General features: G+C 46.0%; 2 protein-coding genes across 9 annotated transcripts in view; one reads left to right on the forward strand and one right to left on the reverse strand.

The window, feature by feature from the left end:
* SMYD4 (SET and MYND domain containing 4) overlaps positions 1 to 14878 on the reverse strand; it is a 44894-nt gene extending 30016 nt beyond the window's left edge. For 3 of the 5 annotated variants that reach the window (XM_032263435.1, XM_032263436.1, XM_032263433.1), the window contains exons 1-3: positions 14550 to 14878; positions 12995 to 13147; positions 901 to 1045 (exon numbers count right to left, since the gene is read on the reverse strand). In XM_032263435.1, the coding sequence (XP_032119326.1) occupies positions 901 to 1045; positions 12995 to 13128 (279 nt within the window). In that variant the 5' untranslated portion in view covers positions 13129 to 13147; positions 14550 to 14878. Of the gene's footprint in view, positions 1 to 900; positions 1046 to 12994; positions 13148 to 14549 lie in introns of those variants that run through there. The other 2 variants (XM_032263434.1, XM_032263437.1) reach the window with 2 other exon arrangements.
* Positions 14879 to 14984: 106 nt separating this feature from the next.
* Positions 14985 to 22142, forward strand: part of RPA1 (replication protein A1) — a 63143-nt gene continuing 55985 nt past the window's right edge. For 2 of the 4 annotated variants that reach the window (XM_032263443.1, XM_032263444.1), the window contains exon 1: positions 15003 to 15142. In XM_032263443.1, the coding sequence (XP_032119334.1) occupies positions 15110 to 15142 (33 nt within the window). In that variant the 5' untranslated portion in view covers positions 15003 to 15109. Of the gene's footprint in view, positions 15143 to 22142 lie in introns of all 4 variants that reach the window. The other 2 variants (XM_032263445.1, XM_032263442.1) reach the window with 2 other exon arrangements.

The raw sequence follows: 22142 nt of genomic DNA on the forward strand, positions 1-22142 counted from the left end.
TTAGCCAGGAGTGGTGGCATGAGCCTCTAGTCCCAGCGACTCAGGAAGCTGAGGTAAGAGAATCATTTGAACCTGGGAAGCAGAGGTTATAGTGAGCCCAGATTGCACCATTACACTCAGCTTGGGCAAGAGCGGGAAAAAAAAATTTTATGTGGAGAAGAGGTCTCCCTATATTGTCCAGGCTGGTCTTAAACCCCTGGCCTCAAGTGATCCTCCTGACTCGGCCTCCCAAAGTGCTGGGATTACAGGTGTGAACCACTGTGCTGGGCCTATAAACTACCTTTTGTGTTAGACTCTAACCACAGCAGAATTCTGCCAGGTTTCTTTTTCTTTCTTTCTTTCTTTATTTTTTAAGATTGGGTTTCACCATGATGGCCAGGCTGGTCTTGAACTCCTGACCTCAGGTGATCCACCCACCTTGGCCTCCCAAAGTGCTAGGATTACAGGCGTGAGCCACTTCGCCCAGCCCAGGTTTCTTTTTCAAATCCATTCAATAAATTATAGACATTCAATAAAAACAAAACACTGGCTGTTAGCAATACAGCTCTATGTCCTGAAGAAATATGCATTGTTAAATTGCTGAGCTGGGCCAGGTATGGTGGCTTATGCCTGTAATCCCAGCACTTTGGGAGGCTGAGGTGGGCGAATCACCTGAAGTCAAGACCAGCCTGGCCAACATGGTGAAACCCTGTCTCTCCTAAAAATACAAAAATTAGCTGGGCGTGGTGGCGCACACCTGCAATCCTAGCTACTCAGAAGACTGAGGCGGGAGGATTGCCTGAACCCGGGAGGCGGAGAATGCAGTGAGCTAAGATCACGCCACCGCACTCCAGCCTGGTGACAAAGCGAGACTGTGACTCCAAGAAAAATAAATAAATTGCTGAGCTGGGAGCATTTTACCTTAGAGTACAGCACTGCAGCTACTGTGTAATCTTTCTCCTGAAATTTTTTGTTTCCTTCTTCTCTGTAGAAAAGGGGAGCGCCAGAGTCCTTTCCCACGAAGTAACCTTTAGAAAGTCTTTTTAGAAATATCTCATCCTCAGGTCTGCATGAAGAAAGAAAACAAAATAAGCAGAAATTTGTTATTTCAAGGAAAGCTCCAAACCATTGCCCTTGGAACAAGAAAGTGGGCCAGTGAAAAACTGAAATTGAACCAATTTCAATTTCACAGACATGAGGATATACATACTGTGTAATGCGATTAGAGGAAAGAGAGACATAGGGACCAGAATTTTTTTTATTTTTTTCTGAGACAGGGTCTCAATCTGTCGCCCACAGGCTGGAGTGCAGTGGTGCCATCTGAGCTCACTGCAGTCTTGACTTCCCAAGCTCAGATGATTCTCCCAGATGACTCACTAATTGGGAGGATGCATGACAGTAGGCCTAACTAATTTTTGTACTTTTTGTAGAGGTGGGGTTTTGCCACGTTGCTCAGGCTGGTCTTGAACTCCTGTGCTCAAATGATTGGCAGAATTTTTTTTTTTTTTTTTTGAGATGGAGTCTCGCTGTGTCACCCAGGCTGGAGTGCAGCGTTGTGATCTCGGCTCACTGTGACCTCCGGCTCCCCAGTTCAAGTGATTTTCCTGCCTAAGCCTCCTGAGAAGTTGGGATTACAGGCATCCATCACCGTACCCAGCTAAATTTTTGTATTTTTAGTAGAGAAAGGGTTTCGCCACGTTGGCCAGGCTGGTCTCAAACTCCTGACCTCAAATGGTCCCACCTGCCTCAGCCTCCCAAAGAGCTGGGAATACAGGTGTGAGCCACTGCGCCTGGCCAGAATTTCTATTTAGAGGACTTAATGCTAATTTATTATTCTTTATCTCATAATTATTGGACAATGAACTATCCCTAAGATCATACATCATAAAAATCTTTGTTGTTTTTTTGAGACAGAGTTTCACTCTGTGACCCAGGCTGGAGTGCAGTGGCGTGATCTCAGCTCACTGTAACCTCTGCCTCCCTGGTGCAAGTGATTCTCCTGCCTCAGCCTCCCGAGTAGCTGGGATTACAGACATGCACCACCACAACCTGGCTAATTTTTGTACTTTCAGTATAGATGAGGTTTCACCATTTTGGCCAGGCTGGCCTTGAACTCCTGACCTCAAGTGATCTACCTGCCTGGGCCTCCCAAAGTGCTGGGATTACAGGCATAAGCTACTGCACCCAGCCAGGATCTTGAGTCTGGAGAATGAGGTTAATATACGGTGTCTTTTGAACCAAGGAGTATTCTCCACTTCAATTGCTGAAAATACTTGAGTGGCTGACAGAACAGAAGAGAGATAATGAGAATGAATCATAAGGTAAATGTAGTAAAATGTTAACACTTGCAGTTTGGAAGAATTCAAAATTCAGCAGTTCTTTGTACTTTTTTTTATGGGGGGGGGAAACAGAGTCTCCCCAGGTTGGAATGCAGTGGCACAATCTCGGCTCACTGCAAACTCTGCCTCCTGGGTTCAAGCGATTCTTGTGCCTCAACCTCCCAAGTAGCTAGGATTACAGGTGTGAGTCAACACGTCTGGCTAATTTTTTGTATTTTAATAGAGATGGGGTCTCACTGTGTTGCCCAGGCTGGTCTCAAACTCCTGAGCTCAGGCAATCTGCCCACCTCACCCTCCCAAAGTGCTAGGATCACAGGTGTGAGCCACTGTGCCCAGCCTCTTCGTACTACTTTTCCAAGTCTGAAATTATTTCAAACTGAAAAGTTTAAAAATATAAATGTTCTACATAATAAAATGAAATTGACCTCATATATAGAGACATACACACATACTGGCAAAAGAGAATGTACCTTTTTCCCAATATAAATAAATAATACAGAATAACCTATTCTCTGACTATATGCGTAAAGCAAAATCTGAATAACAAAAGTAGAAACAAATGACACGGAAGCTAAAAATTCTCTTAAGCAACTCTTGAATCAAAGAAGAAATCACAGCAATGCAGAATGGCCAGGTGCAGTGGCTCACACCTAGAATCCGGGCACTTTCGGAGGCTGAAGAGGGAGGACTGCCTGAGCTCAGGAGCTTCACACTAGCCTGGGCAACATGATAAGACCCTGCCTCTACAAAAAATACAAAAATTAGCTGGGTGTGGTGGCATATGCCTGTAGTCCCAGCTACTTGGGAGGCTGAGTTGGGAGGATCGCTTGAGCCCAGGAGGTTGAGGCTGCAGTGAGCCATGATGGCACCACTGTATTCAAGCCTGGGCGACAGAGCGAGACCCTGTCTCAAAAAAACAAGAAAAAAACAAAACAAAACAAGAACGAAGAGCCCTGGAGAATGTTTATAAATATTTTTTAAATTTTTGTTTACAAAGAATCACAATAAGAAATACCTTTTACATTGTGACTATGATGCTTTTGTGTTTGAATATATTAAAATTTTATAAAACATTATTTATCTTTGCTACAAGGTAAAACAAAGTTAGTATCAAACATGATTTTATTAATATTTAAATACAACATAGAAAAATCACAAATAGGGCAGGGCGCTATGGCTCATACCTATAATCCCAGCCCTTTGGGAGGCCGAGGTGGGCAGATCACCTGGCCCAGGAGATCAAGACCAGCCTGGGCAACATAGTGGAACCCATCTCTACAAAAAATACAAAAATCATCTGGGCGTGGTAGCAGACACTTGTAGTCTCAGCTACTTGGGAGGCTGAGGCATAAGAATTGCTTGTGGGCCAGGCGCGGTGGCTCAAGCCTGTAATCCCAGCACTTTGGGAGGCCGAGGGCAGGTGGATCACGAGGTCAAGAGATCGAGACCATCCTGGTCAACATGGTGAAACCCCGTCTCTACTAAAAATACAAAAAATTAGCTGGGCATGGTGGCGCGTGCCTGTAATCCCAGTGACTCAGGAGGCTGAGGCAGGAGAATTGCCTGAACCCGGGAGGCGGAGGTTGCGGTGAGCCGAGATCGCGCCATTGCACTCCAGCCTGGGTAAACTCCGTCTCAAAAAAAAAAAAAAAAAAGAATTGCTTGTGCCTGGAAGGCAGAGGTTGCAGTGAGCCGAGATCGCGCCACCACACTCCAGCCTGGGTCAAATAATACAAGAGAAAAATTAGGAGATTTTATTTAATTCAAGAGGTGTGCTTACCTGTTCTACACTTACTCCAGTCCAGAAAATCTGAAGGCAATCCCCTATGCCTATCTGGTACACCATAGAGCTTGCTCTTTTTTCTATTTTTGTTTTAAACTACGTTAAATCTAAAAATCCCAGTTCAAGCAAAAGGTTTGTGGTAAACAGTAATAACAGCAAAATTCTTCTTGCCTAACAATAGATGCGCATTAACTCTCACCCAAAATGATGATGAACTCAGTGTTTTTTAGTTGCACTTCAGTGTAATTAGGAGCTAAGCTGCAACAATTCATTCTTTTCTCCAGGTACCAGGTTAACTCAGTAACTGACTTACGACTTTTCAAAAGCAAATGGATGTCTGCTTTTCTTTTTTGTTGAGACAGGGTCTCACTCTGTCACCTAGGCTGGAATACAGTGGCTCCATCACAGTTCAGTGAATCCTTAACCTTCTAGGCTCAAGCGATCCTCCTGCCTCAGCCTCATCAGTAGTGATGACCACAGGTATGCACCACCATGTCTGCCTTTTTGAATTTTTTTTTTTTAAGCAATGGGGTTGCTTTGTTACCCAGGCTGGCCTTGAACTCCTGGGCTCAGGTGATCCTCCTAAGGGGCTGGGATTACAGGTGAGTCACAGTGCCCAGCCTACTGTCTTGATTTTTCAGTAGAGATGAAGTCTCAGTATGTTGCCCAGGGTGGTCTCAAACTCCTGAGCTCAAGTGATCCTCCTGCCTTGGCTTCCCAAAGTGTTAGGATTTCAGGGGTGTTTCACTGCATCCAGCTGATTCTTTTTTCTTTAATTTCTTCTGGAATATTGTGATACAAAATTGAGGCTGGGTGGGGAAGATGGCTTGATCCCAGGAGGCCAGGGCTGCAGTGAGCTATGACAGTGCAACAGCACTCCTGCGTGGGCAGCACAGCAAGACCCTGCCTCAAAAACAATAATAATAATTCGGTGGTAAGACGGAACAAGCAATCTTTCTAATTTTTTCTTTTTTGAGATGGAATCCCGCTCTGCCACCAGGCTGGAGCACAGTGGTACAATCTTGGCTCACTGCAACCTCCAACTCCCTGGTTCAAGCTATTCTCCTGCCTCAGCCTCCCAAGTAGCTGGGACTACAAGGATGCGCCACCACACCCAGCTAATTTTTGTATTCTTAGTAGAGATGGGGTTTCACCATGTTGGCCAGGATGGTGTTGATCTCCTGACCTCATGATCCAGCCATCTTGGTCTCCCAAAGTGCTGGGATTACAGGCGTGAGCCACCATGCCTGGCCCTATTTTTTTTTCCCTCACAGTTCTGCTAGAGAGCCTAATTTTTAAAATTGTAGTACAATATGCATAATATAAAATGTATTTAAACCATTTTCTCCACTCCCACACCCAATCTATTTAAACCAATTTTTAAGTGTACAGCTCAGGAGCATTAAGTGCATTCATATTGCACAACCTTCACCACTGTTCATTTCCAGAACTTTTTCATCATCCCAAGCTGAAACTCCACCCTTCAAATAACTCCTCATTCCTCCCTCTCCACATTCCCTGGTAACCTGTATTCTGCTTTCTGCCTCTGTGAATTTACTTATTCTAGGTACTTCATGTAAGCGTAATCATACGTTATTTTTCCTTTTGTGTCTAACTTATTTCACTTAGCAAAAAGTTTTCAAGGTACATTATGTTGTAGTATAAACCAGAATTTCACTCCTTTAAAAAAATTTTTTTTTCTTTTTCAGTGATAAAGCTTATAAAAAAATTTTTTAAAGAGATGGAGTCTCCCTCTGTTGCCCAGGCTAGAGGGCAGTAGCTAATCTGCACTCTAGCACGGGCAACAGGCACAATCTAGCTACAGGTACAATCACTGCACACTATGGCCTTTTTGTAGACATAGGGTCTCAATACGATGCCCAGGCTGGTCTTGAACTCCTGGCCTCAAGAGATCCTCCTCTGCCTTGGCCTCCTAAAGTGCTAGGATTTCAGGCATGAGCCACCACACCTGGCCTCTCACTTTTTACAGATGTATGAAATTTGGCAGGGTTCAGTGGCTCACACCTGCAATCCCAGTACTTTGGGAGGCTGAGGTAGAAGGATCACTTGAGGTCAGGAGTTCAAGACCAGCCTGACCAACATGACAAAACCCCATCTCTACTAAAAACACAAAATTAGTTGGGTGTGGTGGCTCATGCCTATAATCCCAGCTACTTGGAAGGATGAGGCAGGAGAATCTCTTGAACCCAGGAGGCGGAGGCTGCAGTGAGTGACAAGAGCGAAACTCCATCTCAAAAAAGGAAAAAAATTCCACTGTAGGTATACCTCACAATCTGTTACCCATTCATCTACTGATGAGCATTCAGGATGCTTCCACTTGTGGCGATTGTGAAGAACGCTGTGAGCACTGGAGCACAAATATTTGCTCAAGTTCCACTTCTTTTTTGTAGAGACAGGGTCTTGCTACATTGCCTATGCTGGTCTGGAACTCCTGGCCTCAAGAAATTGTCCTGCCTTGGCCTCCCAAAGTGCTGGGATTCCAGGTGTGAGTCACTGCACCTGGCCCTATTTTCGATTCTTCTGAATATAAATCTAGAGGTGGGATTGTTGGCTCCTACGGTAATACTTTGTGGCATTTTTTAATTAACGGCCGTGCTCACTTTCTGCAGTGGCTGCACCATCTTACATTCCTACCTGCAATGTCCAAGAGTTCCAATTTCCCTGCAGCCTCCTCAGCACTTGTTTTATTTTTAATAACAGCCACCCTAGTGGGTGTGAAGGGCTGTCTCACTGTGGTTTTGGTGTGTTTCTCTGATTATTCATGATGCTGAACATCTTTTCATGTATTTATTGGCTATCTGTATACCTTCTTTGGAGAAATGATGATTCAAGTCATTTGCCTATTTTTTGATCAGGTTTTTTGTTATTGAGTTGTAGGAGTTCTTTATATATTCTAGATATTAATTTCTTATCTGATACATGATTTGCAAATAACCCCATTCTGTGGGTTATCTCTTTACTCTCTTGACAGTGTCCTTTGGGGCACACAAAAAAATTTTTTTTAATCTTTTTTTTTTCTCCTTTTTCTTTTTCCTGGACTGCTCAGCAGGAAAAATTTCTTTTTTTTTTAGACAGAGTCTCACTCTGTTGCCCAGGCTGGAGTGCAGTTTCTCAGCCTCTGTAACCTCCACCTTCTGGGGTTCAAGTGATTCCCCTGCCTCAGTCTCCCGAGTAGCTGAGATTACAAGCATGCACCATCACATCCGGCTAATTTTTATATTTTTAGTAGAGACGGGGTTTCATCATGTCATCTAGGCTGGTCTTGAACTCCTGGCCTCAATTGATCTGCCCACCATGGTCTCCCAAAGTCCTGGCAATACAGGGTGAGCCACTGCGCCTGGCCTAAAACTTACTTATTTTGAGACGGAGTCTCACTCTGTCGCCAGGCTGGAGTGCAGTGCACAATCTCAGCTCACCGCCACCTCCGCCCACTGCAACTTCCATCTGCTGGGTTGTAACAATTCTCCTGCCTCAGCCTCCTGAGTATCTGGGACTACAGGTGCACACCAGCACACCCATTTAATTTTTATACTTTTTAGTAGAGACGGGGATTCACCATGTTTCCCAGGATGGTCACGATCTCTTGACCTCGTGATCCACCTGCCTTGGCCTGGGCTGGGATTACAGGCATGAGCCACCTAGCCCAGCCTATTTTTTTTTTTTTTTTGAGACAAGGTCTTGCTCTGTTGCCCAGAACGGAGTGTAGTTGGCTTGGTCATGGCTCACTACAGCCTTGATGGACCTCCCAGACTGAATGCAACCTCAGCCTCCTGTTCAAATGATTCTCCTGCCTCAGCCTCCTAAGTAGCTGGGACTACAGGCGCATACCTCCATACCCAGCTAAATTTTGTATTTTTAGTAGAGATGGGCTTTCACCATGTTGGCCAGGATGTGTGGCCTCTATCTCTTGACCTCGTCATCTGCCCACCTCAGCCCAGGCTCAAGCAACCTTCCACCTCAGCTTCCTGAGTAGCTGAGGCTACAGGTATGCACCACCAGGCCTGGCTAATTTATTATTTGTAGAGACGGGGGTCTCATTTATTGCCCAGGCTGGTTTCAAACTCCTGGGCTCACGTGATCCTTCTGCCTTGGCCTCTCAAAGTGCTAGGATTACAGGTATGAGCCACGACGCCCAGCATAAAAGTTTTTAATTTGGACGAAGTTCAGTTTAGCTTTTCTTTTGTTGCCTGTGCTTTTAGTGTCATACGCAAGAAATAACTGCTAATCTAATGTCAAGATGTTCCTCTAGGTTTTATGAAGTTTACAATCTTAGCTCTTAACTTGAGGTCTTTGATCCATTTTGAGTTAATTTTTGTATATAAACGCACAATTTCAGCCTTTTAAATGTGAATTGTCAATAGAATGCAGACAGAAAGAACCCCATTTTTTCTTCCTCCAGGCTGGCCTTCTCTCTTTAGAGCCCTGGAGATGTAAAGCCTTTTATGGGGCCAGCTGGGAAAGCAGAAAGTCCCAGCTCTGGCCCCAGAGTCCGGAGATTGGTGAGATTGGACATACTGGCTTAGTAGCTGGTACATGTCCACATATACACATTTTTTCTCTAAGCCATTTGAAAGTAAGCACAGCCATCATGGAAGTTCACCTCCAGATATCTGCAGGCCTCTGCTTCAAAAAGGACATTCTCCTATATTACCATAATATCACTATTGCTAAAAAATTAACAGTAATTCAAATATTAAATTTAATAATGTTACCAATTAGTCCTAAAATGTCTGTTATATCTTTTTACACCCTAGCCAATCCAAGATCAATGTTCTCATGTACTGAATTAAGTTATTTCTCTTTAGTCTCTTTTTAGATTTTTTATTTTTTTCAGACAGAGTCTCAACTGTCACCAGGCTGGAGTGCAATGGTGTGATCTCAGCTCACTGCAACCTCCGCCACCTGGGTTCAAGAGATTCTCCTGCCTCAGCCTCCTGAGTAGCTGGGACTATAGGCATGTGCCACCATGCTCAGCTAATTTTTATTTTTTTACTAGAGTCGGGGGTTTCACCAAGTGGGCCAGGATGATCTCGATCTCTTGGCCTCATGATCCACTCGCCTCAGCCTCCCAAAGTGCTGGGATTATAGGCATGAGCCACGGTACCCGGCCTTAATTTTTGTTTTGCGACAGGGTCTCATTTCCATTGCTCAGGCTGGAGTGCAGTGGCATGATTTCTGCTCACCGCATCCTTTACCTCCTGCCTCAGCTTCCCGAGTAGCTGGGACTATAGGCACTTACTACCGTGCCCGGCTAAATTACTTTTCATTTTTATAAAATAGAGTTGGGGTCTGTGTTGCCCATGCTGGTCTCCAACTTCTGGGCTCAAGGGATCCATCTGCTTCAGCCTCCCAAAGTGCTGTGATTATAGGTGTGAGCCACTGTACCTGGCCAACTACAATTTTTTGTTTTTCTATCAGTAATTTTTTTAAAGATTCAAGTCCAGAAAAATGTTTCACATTCTGATTTTGCCTTATTGTTTCCTCAGGGTTAGAGTCACATTAAACAATTTTTATTAAGAAGATGGCTGGGTGTGGCAGCTCACGCCTGTAATCTCAGTACTTTAGGAGGCCAAGGTGGGTGGATCACTTGAGGTCAGGAGTTTGAGACCAGTCTAGCCAACTTGGGGAAATCTCATGTCTAGTAAAAATACAAAAATTAGCCAGCACAGTGGCATATGCCTGTAATCCCGGCTATTTGGGAGGCTGACGGAGGAGACTCACTTGAACCCGGGAGATGGAGGTTGCAGGAAGCAGAGATGGAGGTTGCAGGGAGCAGAGATCGTGCCACTGCACTCCAGCCTGGGAGACAGAGCAAAACCACGTCCCAAAACAAACAAAAATAATATGACCATATAGTTAAATCTATATACTTCTTGTTGCCTCAAATCAGGAGACATAATTTCTCCCCAGTACTGTGGAAGCTAAGTTTGGTCACTTGGAGGTGGCAATTGGGGCTGAATCTTTGCAATGTAAAGACACCTCTCCCTTGTACTTAAATAATCTATAGGGCCATACTTTGAGATCATGTGAATAGCCTGCTTCCCGATGATGTTACTTCTAAACGTTTGAGCATCCACTGACAATTGCCAGAAGCATTCATCACACTAAGGGTTACAAAACGGTGATTTTTCTAATTCTACCATTATTTTTACATTTATCAGCTGGCATTCTTTTGTAAAGACAAACTTTCTCCCTTTCTTTACTTGTTTCATATGAGCAATATTCACACACACATAATATGTATATATTTTTGTTTCGAGACAGAGCCTCAACTCTGTTACTCAGGCTGGAGTGCAGTGGCAAGACCCTGGCTCACTGCAATCTCTGCCTCTGGGGTTCAAGCAATTCTGCCTCAGGCTCCCAAGTAGCTGGGATTACAGGCAACTGCCACCACGCCCAGCTAATTTTTGTATTTTTAGTAGAGACGGGGTTTCACCATGTTGGCCAGGATGGTCTCGATCTCTTGACCTCATGATCCGGCCACCTTGGCCTCCCAAAGTGCCAGGATTACAGGCGTGAGCCACCGCAACCGGCATCTAGGAGATTATTAATTGCAGGCGTGGGGAGGTAGGGGTGGAGAGCAGGGGGTCTTCTGTCTCAAAAGGTTTTCAATAGATGAAAGGCATCTATTGTGGGAAAACATCCCTCAACGAATGTATATTGGCAAGAAAGAAAAGTGTATTCTTAGCTTGAAACTCTAAAAGCCCAATTCCAATTATTTAATAGGCATGCATGTGGAGATCAGAAGTTTATTTTTTTTTATTTTTATTTTTTTTTGAGACGGAGATTTTTGCTCTTGTTACCCAGGCTGGAGTGCAATGGCGCGATCTCGGCTCACCGCAACCTCCGCCTCCTGGGTTCAGGCAATTCTCCTGCCTCAGCCTCCTGAGTAGCTGGGATTACAGGCACGTGCCACCATGCCCAGCTAATTTTTTTGTATTTTTAGTAGAGACGGGGTTTCACCATGTTGACCAGGATGGTCTCGATCTCTTGACCTCGTGATCCACCCGCCTCGGCCTCCCAAAGTGCTGGGATTACAGGCGTGAGCCACCGCGCCCAGCGAGATCAGAAGTTTAAATCTTTTTTGGTTACTTTAGATTGTGATTAAACAGACTTACAAATAGTTCTTTGGGGAAACTTATTTTTAAGAAGAGAAGTCTGGGTATGAATTAGTGAGAGACGTACGGAGCAAACAAAAATGGAGGTAATTATTAACCCTAGGGGAAGCAAGAGCTGTATAGGAAAGGAAATGTAATTCAAAGCATACTTCTTGGTTCATATAAGCAATATTCATACAGACATAGGAACGTATACATTGAATGTTGCTTCAATCAATTTAATATTCTATTGGTTATAACAGTTATCACGAGGGATTGAGGGAAAAACAAAGCATAGGTAGGGTGCAGTGGCTCCCACCTGTAACCCCAGCACTTTGGGAGGCTGAGGCAGGTGGATCACGAGGTCAGGAGTTCAACACCAGCCTGGCTAAGACGGTGAAACTACAAAAATTAGCTGGGTATGGTGGCAGGTGCCTGTAATCCCAGCTACTTGGAAGGCTGAGGCAGGATAATTGCTTGAACCCAGGTGACCGAGGTTGCAGTGAGCCGAGATCACCCCACTGCACTCCAGCCTGGGCAACAGAGTGAGACTGTCTCAAAAACAAATAAAAAACAAACAAACAAAAACAAAGTATATACCTGTGAGTTGGGGATAAGAGAGCAAAATTACATCTGAAACTATTCAAACTCAAGAAAGCAATATGTGCATCACACAGCTCAGAAATAATAAATGCCAGAAGGCTGGCCACAGTGGCTCACGTCTGTAATCCCAGCACTTTGTGAGACCAAAGTGGGTGGATCACCTGAGGTTGGGAGTTTGAGACCAGCCTGGCCAACATGGTGAAACCCTGTCTCTACTAAAAATACAAAAATTACCTGGGCGTGATGGTGCATACCTGTAATCCCAGCTATTTGGGTAGCTGAGGCACGAGAATTGCTTGAAGCTGGGAGGCAGAGGTGGTAATGAGCCAAGAATGCACCACTGCACTCCAGCCTAGGCGGCAAAGTGAGATCTGGTCTCAAAAAATAAATAAAGGTCTGCTGTGGTGGCTCATGCCTGTAATCCCAGCACTCTGGGAGGCCAAGGTGGGCCTATCACCTGAGGTCAGGTGTTCAAGAGCAGTCCGACCAACATGGTGAAACCTCACCTCTACTAAAAACACAAAAATTAGCCAGGGGTAGTAGTACATGCCTGTGATCCCAGCTACTTAGGAGGCTGAGGCGGTAGAATTGCTTGAACCTGGGAGGCAGAGGTTGTAGTGAGCTGAGAGCAGACTACTGTACTTCAGCCTGGGGGACAGAGTGAGAACCTCCCTCTAAAAAAAAAAAAAAAAAAGACAAATACAAACATGATCCCTTCCCTCATGAAGTTCACAATCTAATGGTGAAGACAGGCATGAGTCAAAAGAGCACAAACGCATAGAAAGGAATATCACACAGTGTTGTAAATGTACAAAAAGTCAAGATGGCCCAGCTGAGGCTCCGGGAGAGCTTTCCTGAGTAAAGACCTAGCTAATCCTGAAGGATGACAGAGGGCAAGCTGGGATAGAACGAAACCAGGAAAAGCATTTCAGGCATTTTCCATCAAAAAGAGGTATTACCGGGCCAGGCATGGTGGCTCAGGCCTGTAATCCCAGCACCTTGGGAGGTCAAGGTGGGAGGATTGCTTTAGCCCAGAAATTTGAGACCAGCCTGGACAACATAACGAGACTCCATCTTTAAGAAGAAGAAAGAGAGAGCGTTCTTCAGAGCAACTGACAAAACAGGACATTTTCCAGATCGGAGTTCCCTTGTTAAGGCTTCTATTTACTTACTGAAGAAGTGAAGAGGATTGAAGAAAGACATCACTCAAAGTCTCTGCTGTAGAAACTGTGACCTGAATGGACTTCGGGAGTAAAGACCACTTTTGAAGTAGGTATGATTTCCACTCAGCCACAGGCAGATCCATGCTGCTCTAGAGCTATAAACTGAAGAAGAAAATGGGAATCTTACAAACGCACAATTCAGAAAATCAAGATTTCATTCAAGGAAGCCTGAAGCAATAAAATCAGTTCTTGTGGTCTTTTACCATAATCCACTAAGGAAGGATCTCTATTCTCTCACAGCAATTCACTCAACACCCTTCCATTCAGAAACATTTACTGAAAGACTACTTTATCACCGGCACTGTACAGGTGATGGTTAAGGACTAGACAGCTACCATCTGTGTCGTCTTAGATCCCCCAGTGTATTTTTTTGTGTGTTTGAGAGACAGCGTCTCTCTCTGTCGCCCAGGCTGGGGTGCAAAGGTGTGATTTTAGCTCTCTTCAACCTGAGCTTCCCGGGTTCAAGCAATTCTTTAGCCTCAGCCTCCCAGTGGCTGGGATTACAGGGGCGCCACCACACCCAGCTACTTTTTGTATTTTTAGTAGAGATGGCGTTTCACCATGTTGGCCAGGCTGGTCTCGAACTCCCGACCTCAGGTGATCTGCCGGCCTGGGCCTCCCAAAGTGCTGGGATGACAGGTGTGAGCCACTGTGCCCGGCCTGAGCCTGCCTCGTTTCTCAAGTCTGAAACCTGAGACAGATCCAGATTTTCCTTTCTCACCCAGCCCAGCAACCATTCAATTAACAGCTATTTCTCTCTCATAGTTCAGCGTCCTCTTTGAAGCCACAGGCCATTTCTTCGCTTGAAATCCTTACCATCTGTTGTCTGGTATTTTTCCCAGAGGGTCGTAATTAGTGTCCCTGCCCTTGGGCCCACTCCCACTCTCAATCCAGCCTCCAACACTAAGAAGTCAGTGCTCTTCCTAGCATTCGGGAGGCCCAGGTCGAACCTGTCCTGTTTACCCCTTGGCTGACCTTCTAACTCCAGGCCTCACTTCCCCCTCTGCACCCCTGCATACTCAGCCACTCACTGCTGTCCGAGCTTGCCAGACTACTCCGGTGTTTTCGCATAGGCTATTCATGCTTTGCGGACCAACCCTGCCCTCGCTTATGGAGTCCACCTGGAAAACCCCCACACGTCTTCGACTGTGTGCAAATGGCACCTCCTCTGGGAAGGCTTCCCTGATTTCCCAGCTGGGATTCCAACACCCTTGGCCTCCCAGGTTCAGGCAATTCTCGTGCCTCAGCTACCCAAGCAGCTGGGATTACAGGTATGCACTACCACACCCGGCTAATTTTTGCATTTTTAGTAGAGACGGAGTTTCACCATGTTGGCCAGGGTGGTCTCAAACTCCCAACCTCAGGTGATCCACCCACTTTGGTCTCACAAAGTGCAGGGATGACAGACGTGAGCCACTGTGCCCAGCCTTCTGGTAATTATTATTTCTAAGCTGTATGATGCACATTTGCTGACCCACGTCCACCTGGAGGTAGGGCTACTCACGGCATAAAGTGCCCCCACAGACTGTCCTTCCTCGGAGGACCGGGACCAGGTCTTCGAAGACCCCCGCAGGTGTCAAGCTCAGGGTCTGGCCCGGGCGGGAAGTCAGCCCCGCGCCGCTGGAGGAAGGAGCCGAGTCACTGCTGCGCCCACATTTGGCAGCAGACGTCTCGGAGAGCAGCTCTAACCGCTGGGCTACCAACCCGAGCGCCCGCCACACATCGAGGCGGGAACGCCTCCAAACGCCAGCTCTCGGCGCCCGGAACTGGGCCGGGAGCTCCCTCCCCGCGCCCGCGCAGCTCCAGGCGCACCCCTTGTGGCGTCGCGCCGCGCCCCGCTGCGCCCTAGGCCTAGCTCGGGACAGCAGGAGGGTCACGTGGGCCGCGCCTCGGCCAATGCGGCGGCTGCGCAGCTCCCGGGCCCGCCCCTGTGCTGCGCGCACGTCGGGGGCGGGAGCGGCGCGCGCAACTCCTCGGGCCAATAACTGCGCAGCGCGCGGGACCCGGGGCGGTGGGAAGCTCGGGCTGCCGTGGGGTCCGCGAGGGAGCCAGTGCGGCGGAGCCATGGTCGGCCAACTGAGCGAGGGGGCCATTGCGGTGAGGAGGCGCTGGGGGCCGGGCCGGGGGATCGGGGTGGCTGCCGCCCCGGAGCCTGGAGGAGTGGGGAGGGGGAGGGGAGCCCGGGGCGACGGGGGTGAACGCGAGGGAGGAGTGGGGGTGGGGGTGGGGGACGGCGGGGCACCCCTCCAGTCATCACCCTTCCTCAGAGCATTCTTCCGATCGTCTTTGAAACGTGCTCCCGTTTTCCTACTTAAGAACTAACTAAACACTTGCCTCTCTTCCATCTTCCACCTGCGGCCACTTTCTGTCTCTTCCTACCCACAGGCAAGCTCCGACTTGTCTGGTTTCAGCCATTTCCTTTCCTCGCCTGTCGTGAACTCTTCAGCCCACTCCAGCCATCCCTTTGAGCGCTGTCGGAAACTGGCTGAAGTTACCAGTGGCCTCCAATTTGCCAAGTCCAGCACTTCTGCATTTTCGGCTTACCTGAGTTTTCAGCAGCGTTTGCGTTTGAGCACCGCTTCCTTCTGATCACACTAAAACACTGAGTTTTAGTGGCTTGACTTGGCGGGTCTTTCCCCGTCTTATTTGCAGGCCCCTCTTTGCAAATTTTTATTGACTCCAGGCTCCCTCCATGCCCTCTTGACTCCCAAGGCAATTTCTTTTTCTTTTCTTTTTTTGAGACAGAGTCTCACTCTGTGACCCAGGCTGGAGTGCAGTGGCGCGATCTGATTCTGCTGCAACATCCGCCTCCCGGGTTCAATTGATCCTCCTGCCTCAGTCTTCCAAGTAGCTGGGACTACAGTTGTTCACCACCACACTTGACTAATTTCTTTATTTTTATTAGAGTTGGGGTTTCACCATGTTGGCCAGGCTGATCTCGAACTCCAAACCTCAAGTGAACTGCCCGCCTTGGCCTCCCAAAATGCTGTGATTGCAGGCGTGAGCAACCGCGGCTGACCCCAAAGCAGTTTCATTGCCATCTATAAATATATGTCATTGCTCACAAATTTATACGGAGCCACCTTTACTGTAAAAGACAAACCTCTGTAATCTGTCTGCTGATTCCATGCTTCAGAGGCTTTTAAGTTCAATATACACATCCCAAAGCAAATTCGTTATCTTCCTAAGTCTGGGCCTCTTGATCCCTATCCCCATGAATGGCACCATTGTCTGTTCAGTTCAGTGCTAACCAGAAATGGAGAAATCATTCCTTCTACATTCTGCATCACCTGGCATCTAGTCCAGGTGAAGTGTATTTTACCTCCACGCGGATCTCCCAAGACCATCTCCATCCACACGGGCACCGTCATCTGCCTGGACTGCTCACTTCTTCTCTGTGTTCCTGCCACCATTCCCATCCCTAGCATATTCTCAGCCTGTTCTCTCTTCCTCTCCAGTCACCCCCACTTTTTTTTTTTTAATTTAGATTTCTGGTATATTCCATACTCCTACCTTCTTCCATGGGGCCTTTGAACATTCTTTTCCGTCTGCCCACTGCCTGGGTGGTTCATTCCTCCCCACACTGGCAAACACAGTCTTCATATCTCAGCTGATTTGTGACTTCCCCTACTAGGCTAAATCCCTTTGAGACACCAATTTCTGTTCATTCGCCTTTTTTTTTTTCTTTTTTTGACGGAGTTTCGCTCTGTCGCCAGGCTGGAGTACAATGGCGCGATCTTGGCTCACTGCAACCTCTGCCTCCCGGGTTCAGGCGATTCTCCTGCCTCAGCCTCCTGAGTAGCTGGCACGTGCCACCATGCCCTGATAATTTTTATATTTTTAGTAGAGACAGGGTTTCATCTTGTTGGCCAGGCTGGTCTTGAACTTCTGACCTCAGATGATCTGCCCGCCTCAACCTCCCAAAGTACTGGGATTACAGGTGTGATTGCACCTATTTTAAGTGTACAGCTTGATGAACTTTGACAAATGTATGCACCCCTCTAACCACAGTGCCCCAGTGGAAATACAGAATACTTCCATCAATGCACAGTTCCTTCTCCTTCCCCACCTCTGTCCTCACCCTAGGCAACCAGTCTTCCGGTTTCTATCTCTATAGGTTAGTTTTGACTTTCTTAAAACTTTGTATAAACAGAATCAAATAACATGTACCCTTTTATGTCCGGCTTTCAGCAATTTTTTGTTTTTCAGAGGTAGGATCTCTGTCACCCAGGGAGGAGTGCAGTGACCCAGTCATGGCTCACTTGCAGCCGTGACCTCCTGAACTCAAGGCATCCTCCCTCCTCAGCCTCCTGAATAGCTGGGACTGCAGAAGCGTGCCACCACTCTCGGCTAATTAAAAAAATTTTTTTTGGCTGGGCACGGTGGCTCACGCCTGTAATCCAAGCACTTTGGAGGCCAAGGTGGGCGGATCACCTGAGGTTGGGAGTTCAAGACCAGCCTGACCAACATGGTGAAACCTCGTCTTTATTAAAAAAAAAAAAAAATTTTTGTAGATGTGGGGTCTTGGTGTGTTGTCCAGGATGGTCAGGAACTCCTGGGCCCGAGTGATCCTCCCACCTTGACCTCCCAAAGTGTTGGGATTGCAGGCACAGTCCACCACTCTGGACCAAAATGGTTTTTGAGGTTTATCCATGTTAATTCAGTAATTTGCACCTTTTTTTTTTCTTTTTTTTTTTTTTTGAGGCAGAGTCTCACTCTGTCGCCAGGCACCAGGCTGGAGTACAGTGACGCAATCTCGGCTCACTGCAATCTCCGCCTCCTGGGTTCAAGCAGTTCTCCTGCCTCAGCCTCCCGAGTAGCTGGGATTACAGGCTCGTGACACCATGCCCAGCTAATTTTGGTATTTTTTTACTAGAGATGAGGTTTCACCATGTTGGTCAGGATGACCTCGATCTCTTGACCTCGTGATCCACCCACCTCAGCCTCCCAAAGCGCTGGGATTACAGGCGTGAGCCACCGCGCCCGGCCCTAATTTGCACCTTTTTATTGCTCAGTAGTATTCCACTGTATGACTATAACACAGTATTTACTTGTTATTGGACATTTGGGTTATTTTCATCTTTTGGCAATTATAAATGATGCTATGACCGTTTAAGTACAGATCTTTTTGTGGAAATAAGTTTTCATTTCTCTGGGATACATGTCTAGGAGTGTAATGGTTGGGTCATAGGTGACTGAATGTTTATAAGAAACTGCCAAAGTTTTCCAGTGTGGTTATGAGAATTCTCGTTGTTCCATACCCTTGCTGGTCATCAGTCTTTGATGTTGACCATTCTCGTGAATATGTAGTGGTATCTCACTATGGTTTTAATTTCAATTTTTCTGGTGACTAATGACTTTGAGCATCTTTTCATGGGCTCATTGGCCATTTGTATATATTTTTTTGTCAAGTGTCTGTTCACATCTTTTGTTCACTTAACTGGGTTTTTTGGCCGGGTGCGGTGGCTCACACCTGTAATCCCAGCACTTTGGGAGGCCGAGGCGGGCGGATCACGAAGTTAGGAGTTCAAGACCAGACTGGCCAACATGATGAAACTCCGTCTCTACTAAAAAATACACAAATTAGCTGAGTGTGGTGGCTTGTGCCTGTAATCCCAGCTACTCGGGAGGCTGAGGCAGAGAATTGCTTGAACCCGGGAGGCGGAGGTTGCAGTGAGCCAAGATCGTGCCACTGCACTCCAGCCTGGGTGACAGAGTGAGACTCCATCTCAAAAACAAAAACAAAAACAAAAAAAACTGGGTTTTGTGCTTATTAATGAGTTGTAAGAATTCTTTATTCTTGATATGTCTTTTGTTAAAACATATATTTTCCCCCAATCTGTGACTTACCTTTTCTTTTTTGAAATTTTGTTTTTTGAAGTACACTTTTAAATTTTGATGAAATCCAGATTATCAGGGTTTTTTTGTTTGTTTGGTTGGTTTTTTTTGCAGCATTATGTTTTTGCGTCCTAAGAAATCTGCCTACTCCACCCAAGGTCACAAATATATATAGTGTATTTTCTTCCAGAAGTTTTATAGTTTTAGCTTTGCCTTCTGGTCTATGATGCATTTCAAGCTTACTATTTATGATATATAGATCTTTTATTTTAATACAGATATTCAGTTGTACCAGCCTGATTATCAAAAAGACTATCCCATTCCATTGAGTTACTTAGTCACTTTTGATAAGATCAATTGACTGTGTATGTGTATATCTGTTTCTGGATTGTCTGTTCTGCCATTGATTTCTATGTTGATGCTTATGTCAATACTACATTGTCATGAAAATTGCAGATTTATAGTAAATCTTGAAATTTGGCATTGTAAATCTTCCAGCTTCTTTTTCTTTCTTTTTTTCTTTTTTTTTTTTTTTTTTTTGAGATGGAATCTCGCTCTGTCACCCAGGCTGGAGGGCAGTGGTGCCATCTCCGCTCACTGCAACCCCTGCCTCCCGGATTCAAGCGATTCTCCTGCCTCAGCCTCCTGAGTAGCTGGGCTAACAGGCATTCGCCAACACACCCAGCTCATTTTTGTATTTTTAGTAGAGAGAGGGTTTCACTAAGTTGTCCAGGCTGGTCTTGAACTCCCAACCTCAGGCAATCCTCCTGCCTTGGGCTCCCAAAGTGCTGGGATTACAGGCATGAGCCACTGTGCCTGGCTTCCAGCTTTCTTTCTTCTTTCTTTTTTCTTTTTTGAGACAGACTCTCACTCAGTCACCCAGGCTAGAGTGCAGTGACATATGTGATCATAGCTTACTGCAGCTTTATCTCCCTTTTCAAGTGATCTTCCCACCTCACCTTCTGAGTAGCTGGGACCACCATGCCCAGCTAATTTTTTTTTCTTTCTTTTTTTTTTTTTTTTTTTTTGATGCAGGGCTTCACTCTGTCACTCAGGCTAAAATACGGGGACTCCATCTCAGCTTACTGTAGCCTCTGCTTCCCAGGTTCAAGCAATCCTCCCACCTCCGCTTCCCGAGTAGCTGGGACTACAGACGTGTGCCCGGCTAATTTTTGTATTTTTTGTAGAGAGTAGGTTTTGCCATGTTGGCCAGGCTGGCCTCAAACTCCTGAGCTCAAGGAGTCCTCCTATCTCAGCCTCCCAAACTGCTGATCCCTTTGCATCCGTTGAAGTACAGAAAAACAAAGTGTAACAAAAAAAAAGAAAAAGAAATGAAAACAGATATTTGTGTGTGTTTGTTTTGAGACAGGGTCTTGCACTGTCACCCAGGCTGGAGTGCAGTGGTACAATCGTGGCTCACTATAGCCTAGACCTCCTGGGCTCAAGCAATTCTTCTTCCTCAGCTCTCTGAGTAGCTGGGACTACAGGTGTGCACCACATGTTGCCCAGACTGGTCTCAAACTCCTGGGCTAAAGTGATCCTCCTGCTTCCATCTCCGAAAGTGCTGAGATTGTAGGTATGAGCCACCGCATGCAGTCTTGTTTGTAGTTTTCAGTGTGCAGGTCTTACGTACGTACTGTTAAAATATACGTAAATACTTTACTTTTAGGCCGGGCGCGGTGGCTCAAGCCTGTAATCCCAGCACTTTGGGAGGCCGAGGCGGGTGGATCACGAGGTCAAGAGATCGAGACCATCCTGGTCAACATGGTGAAACCCCGTCTCTACTAAAAATACAGAAAAAAATTAGCTGGGCATGGTGGCGCGTGCCTGTAATCCCAGCGACTCGGGGCTGAGGCAGGAGAATTGCCTGAACCCAGGAGACGGAGGTTGCGGTGAGCCGAGATCGCGCCACTGCACTCCAGCCTGGGTAATAAGAGCGAAACGCCGTCTCAAAAAAAAAAAAATACTTTACTTTTGAGGCTGGGCATGGTGGCTTATGCCTGTAGTCCCAGCATTTTGGGAGGCCAGGGCGGGTGAAGTACCAGAGGTCAGGAGTTCGATACCAGCCTGGCCAACATGGTGAAACCCCATCCCTACTAAAAATGTAAAAATTAGCTAGGTGTGGTGGCAGGTGCCTGTAATCCTAGCTACTTGGGAGGCTGAGACAGGAGGATCACTTGAACCCGGGAGGTATAGATTGTAGTGGGCGGAGATTACACCACTGCTCTCTAGCTTGGGCGACACAGTAAGACTCCATCTCAAAAATAAATAAATAAATAAATACACACATACACACTTGATGGTGTTTAAGTGGCATTTTTGAAAATGTTGTTCTTCAGTTGTTTATTGCTAGTATATTGAAATACAAGTGATTTTTCCATGTCAGCCTTGTGACCTGCAAACTTGCTAAATCAACTTACTAGTTTTTATAGATACTTTAGGATTTTCTATGTAAACAGTCATACTGTCTGCAAATAAAGGAAGTTTTATTTGTTCCTTTTTAATCTTTTTTTTGTTTGTTAGGAAGTCTCACTCTGTCACCCAGGCTGGAGTGCAGTGGTGCAGTCTCAGCTCCCTGCAATCTCTGCCTCTCAGATTCAAGTGATTCTCCTGTCTCAGCCTCCCCAGGAGCTGGGATTACAGGCATGCACCACCACGCCCAGCTAATCTTTGTATTTTTGGTACAGACAGGGTGAAACATTTTTAGTTTCACTGTGTTGGCCAGGATGCTCTCGAGCCCCTGACCTCAAGTGATCTGCCTGCCTCAGCGTCCCAAAGTGCTGGGATTGCAAGCATGAGTCACCATACCCAGCCAGTTCCTTTTTCATCTTTATGCCCTTTTTTTCCTTGCCTTATTGCGTTAGTTAGAACCTCTAATACCACGTTGAATAAAGTGCTGAGAGGTACATCCTTGCCTGATTCCTGATCTTAGTAACATATTATTGTCTTTTACCATTAAGTATGATGGTAACTTAGATTTTTTTGTAGATGTTAGCTATCAGTTTAAGCATTTTTTCTCTGCCTAGTTTGCTGAGACTTTATAATAAATAAGTGTTGCCTTTTCTGTATTCAGTTGATAATGATTTTTCTCTATTCTGTGAATGTGAAAAATTACATTGATTTTTCAGATGTTGAGTAAACCTTGCCTTCCTTGGATAAATCACACTTGGTCGTGACATGTTATCCATTTTACACAGTGCAGGATTTGCTTTGCCATCTTATTGAAGTTTTTTTTTTTTTTTTTTTTGAGACAGAGTTT

The sequence above is a fragment of the Sapajus apella genome, unplaced genomic scaffold, assembly GCF_009761245.1.
Source record: "Sapajus apella isolate SASKATOON/1434 unplaced genomic scaffold, GSC_monkey_1.0 scaffold136, whole genome shotgun sequence".
Classification (NCBI taxonomy): domain Eukaryota; kingdom Metazoa; phylum Chordata; class Mammalia; order Primates; family Cebidae; genus Sapajus; species Sapajus apella.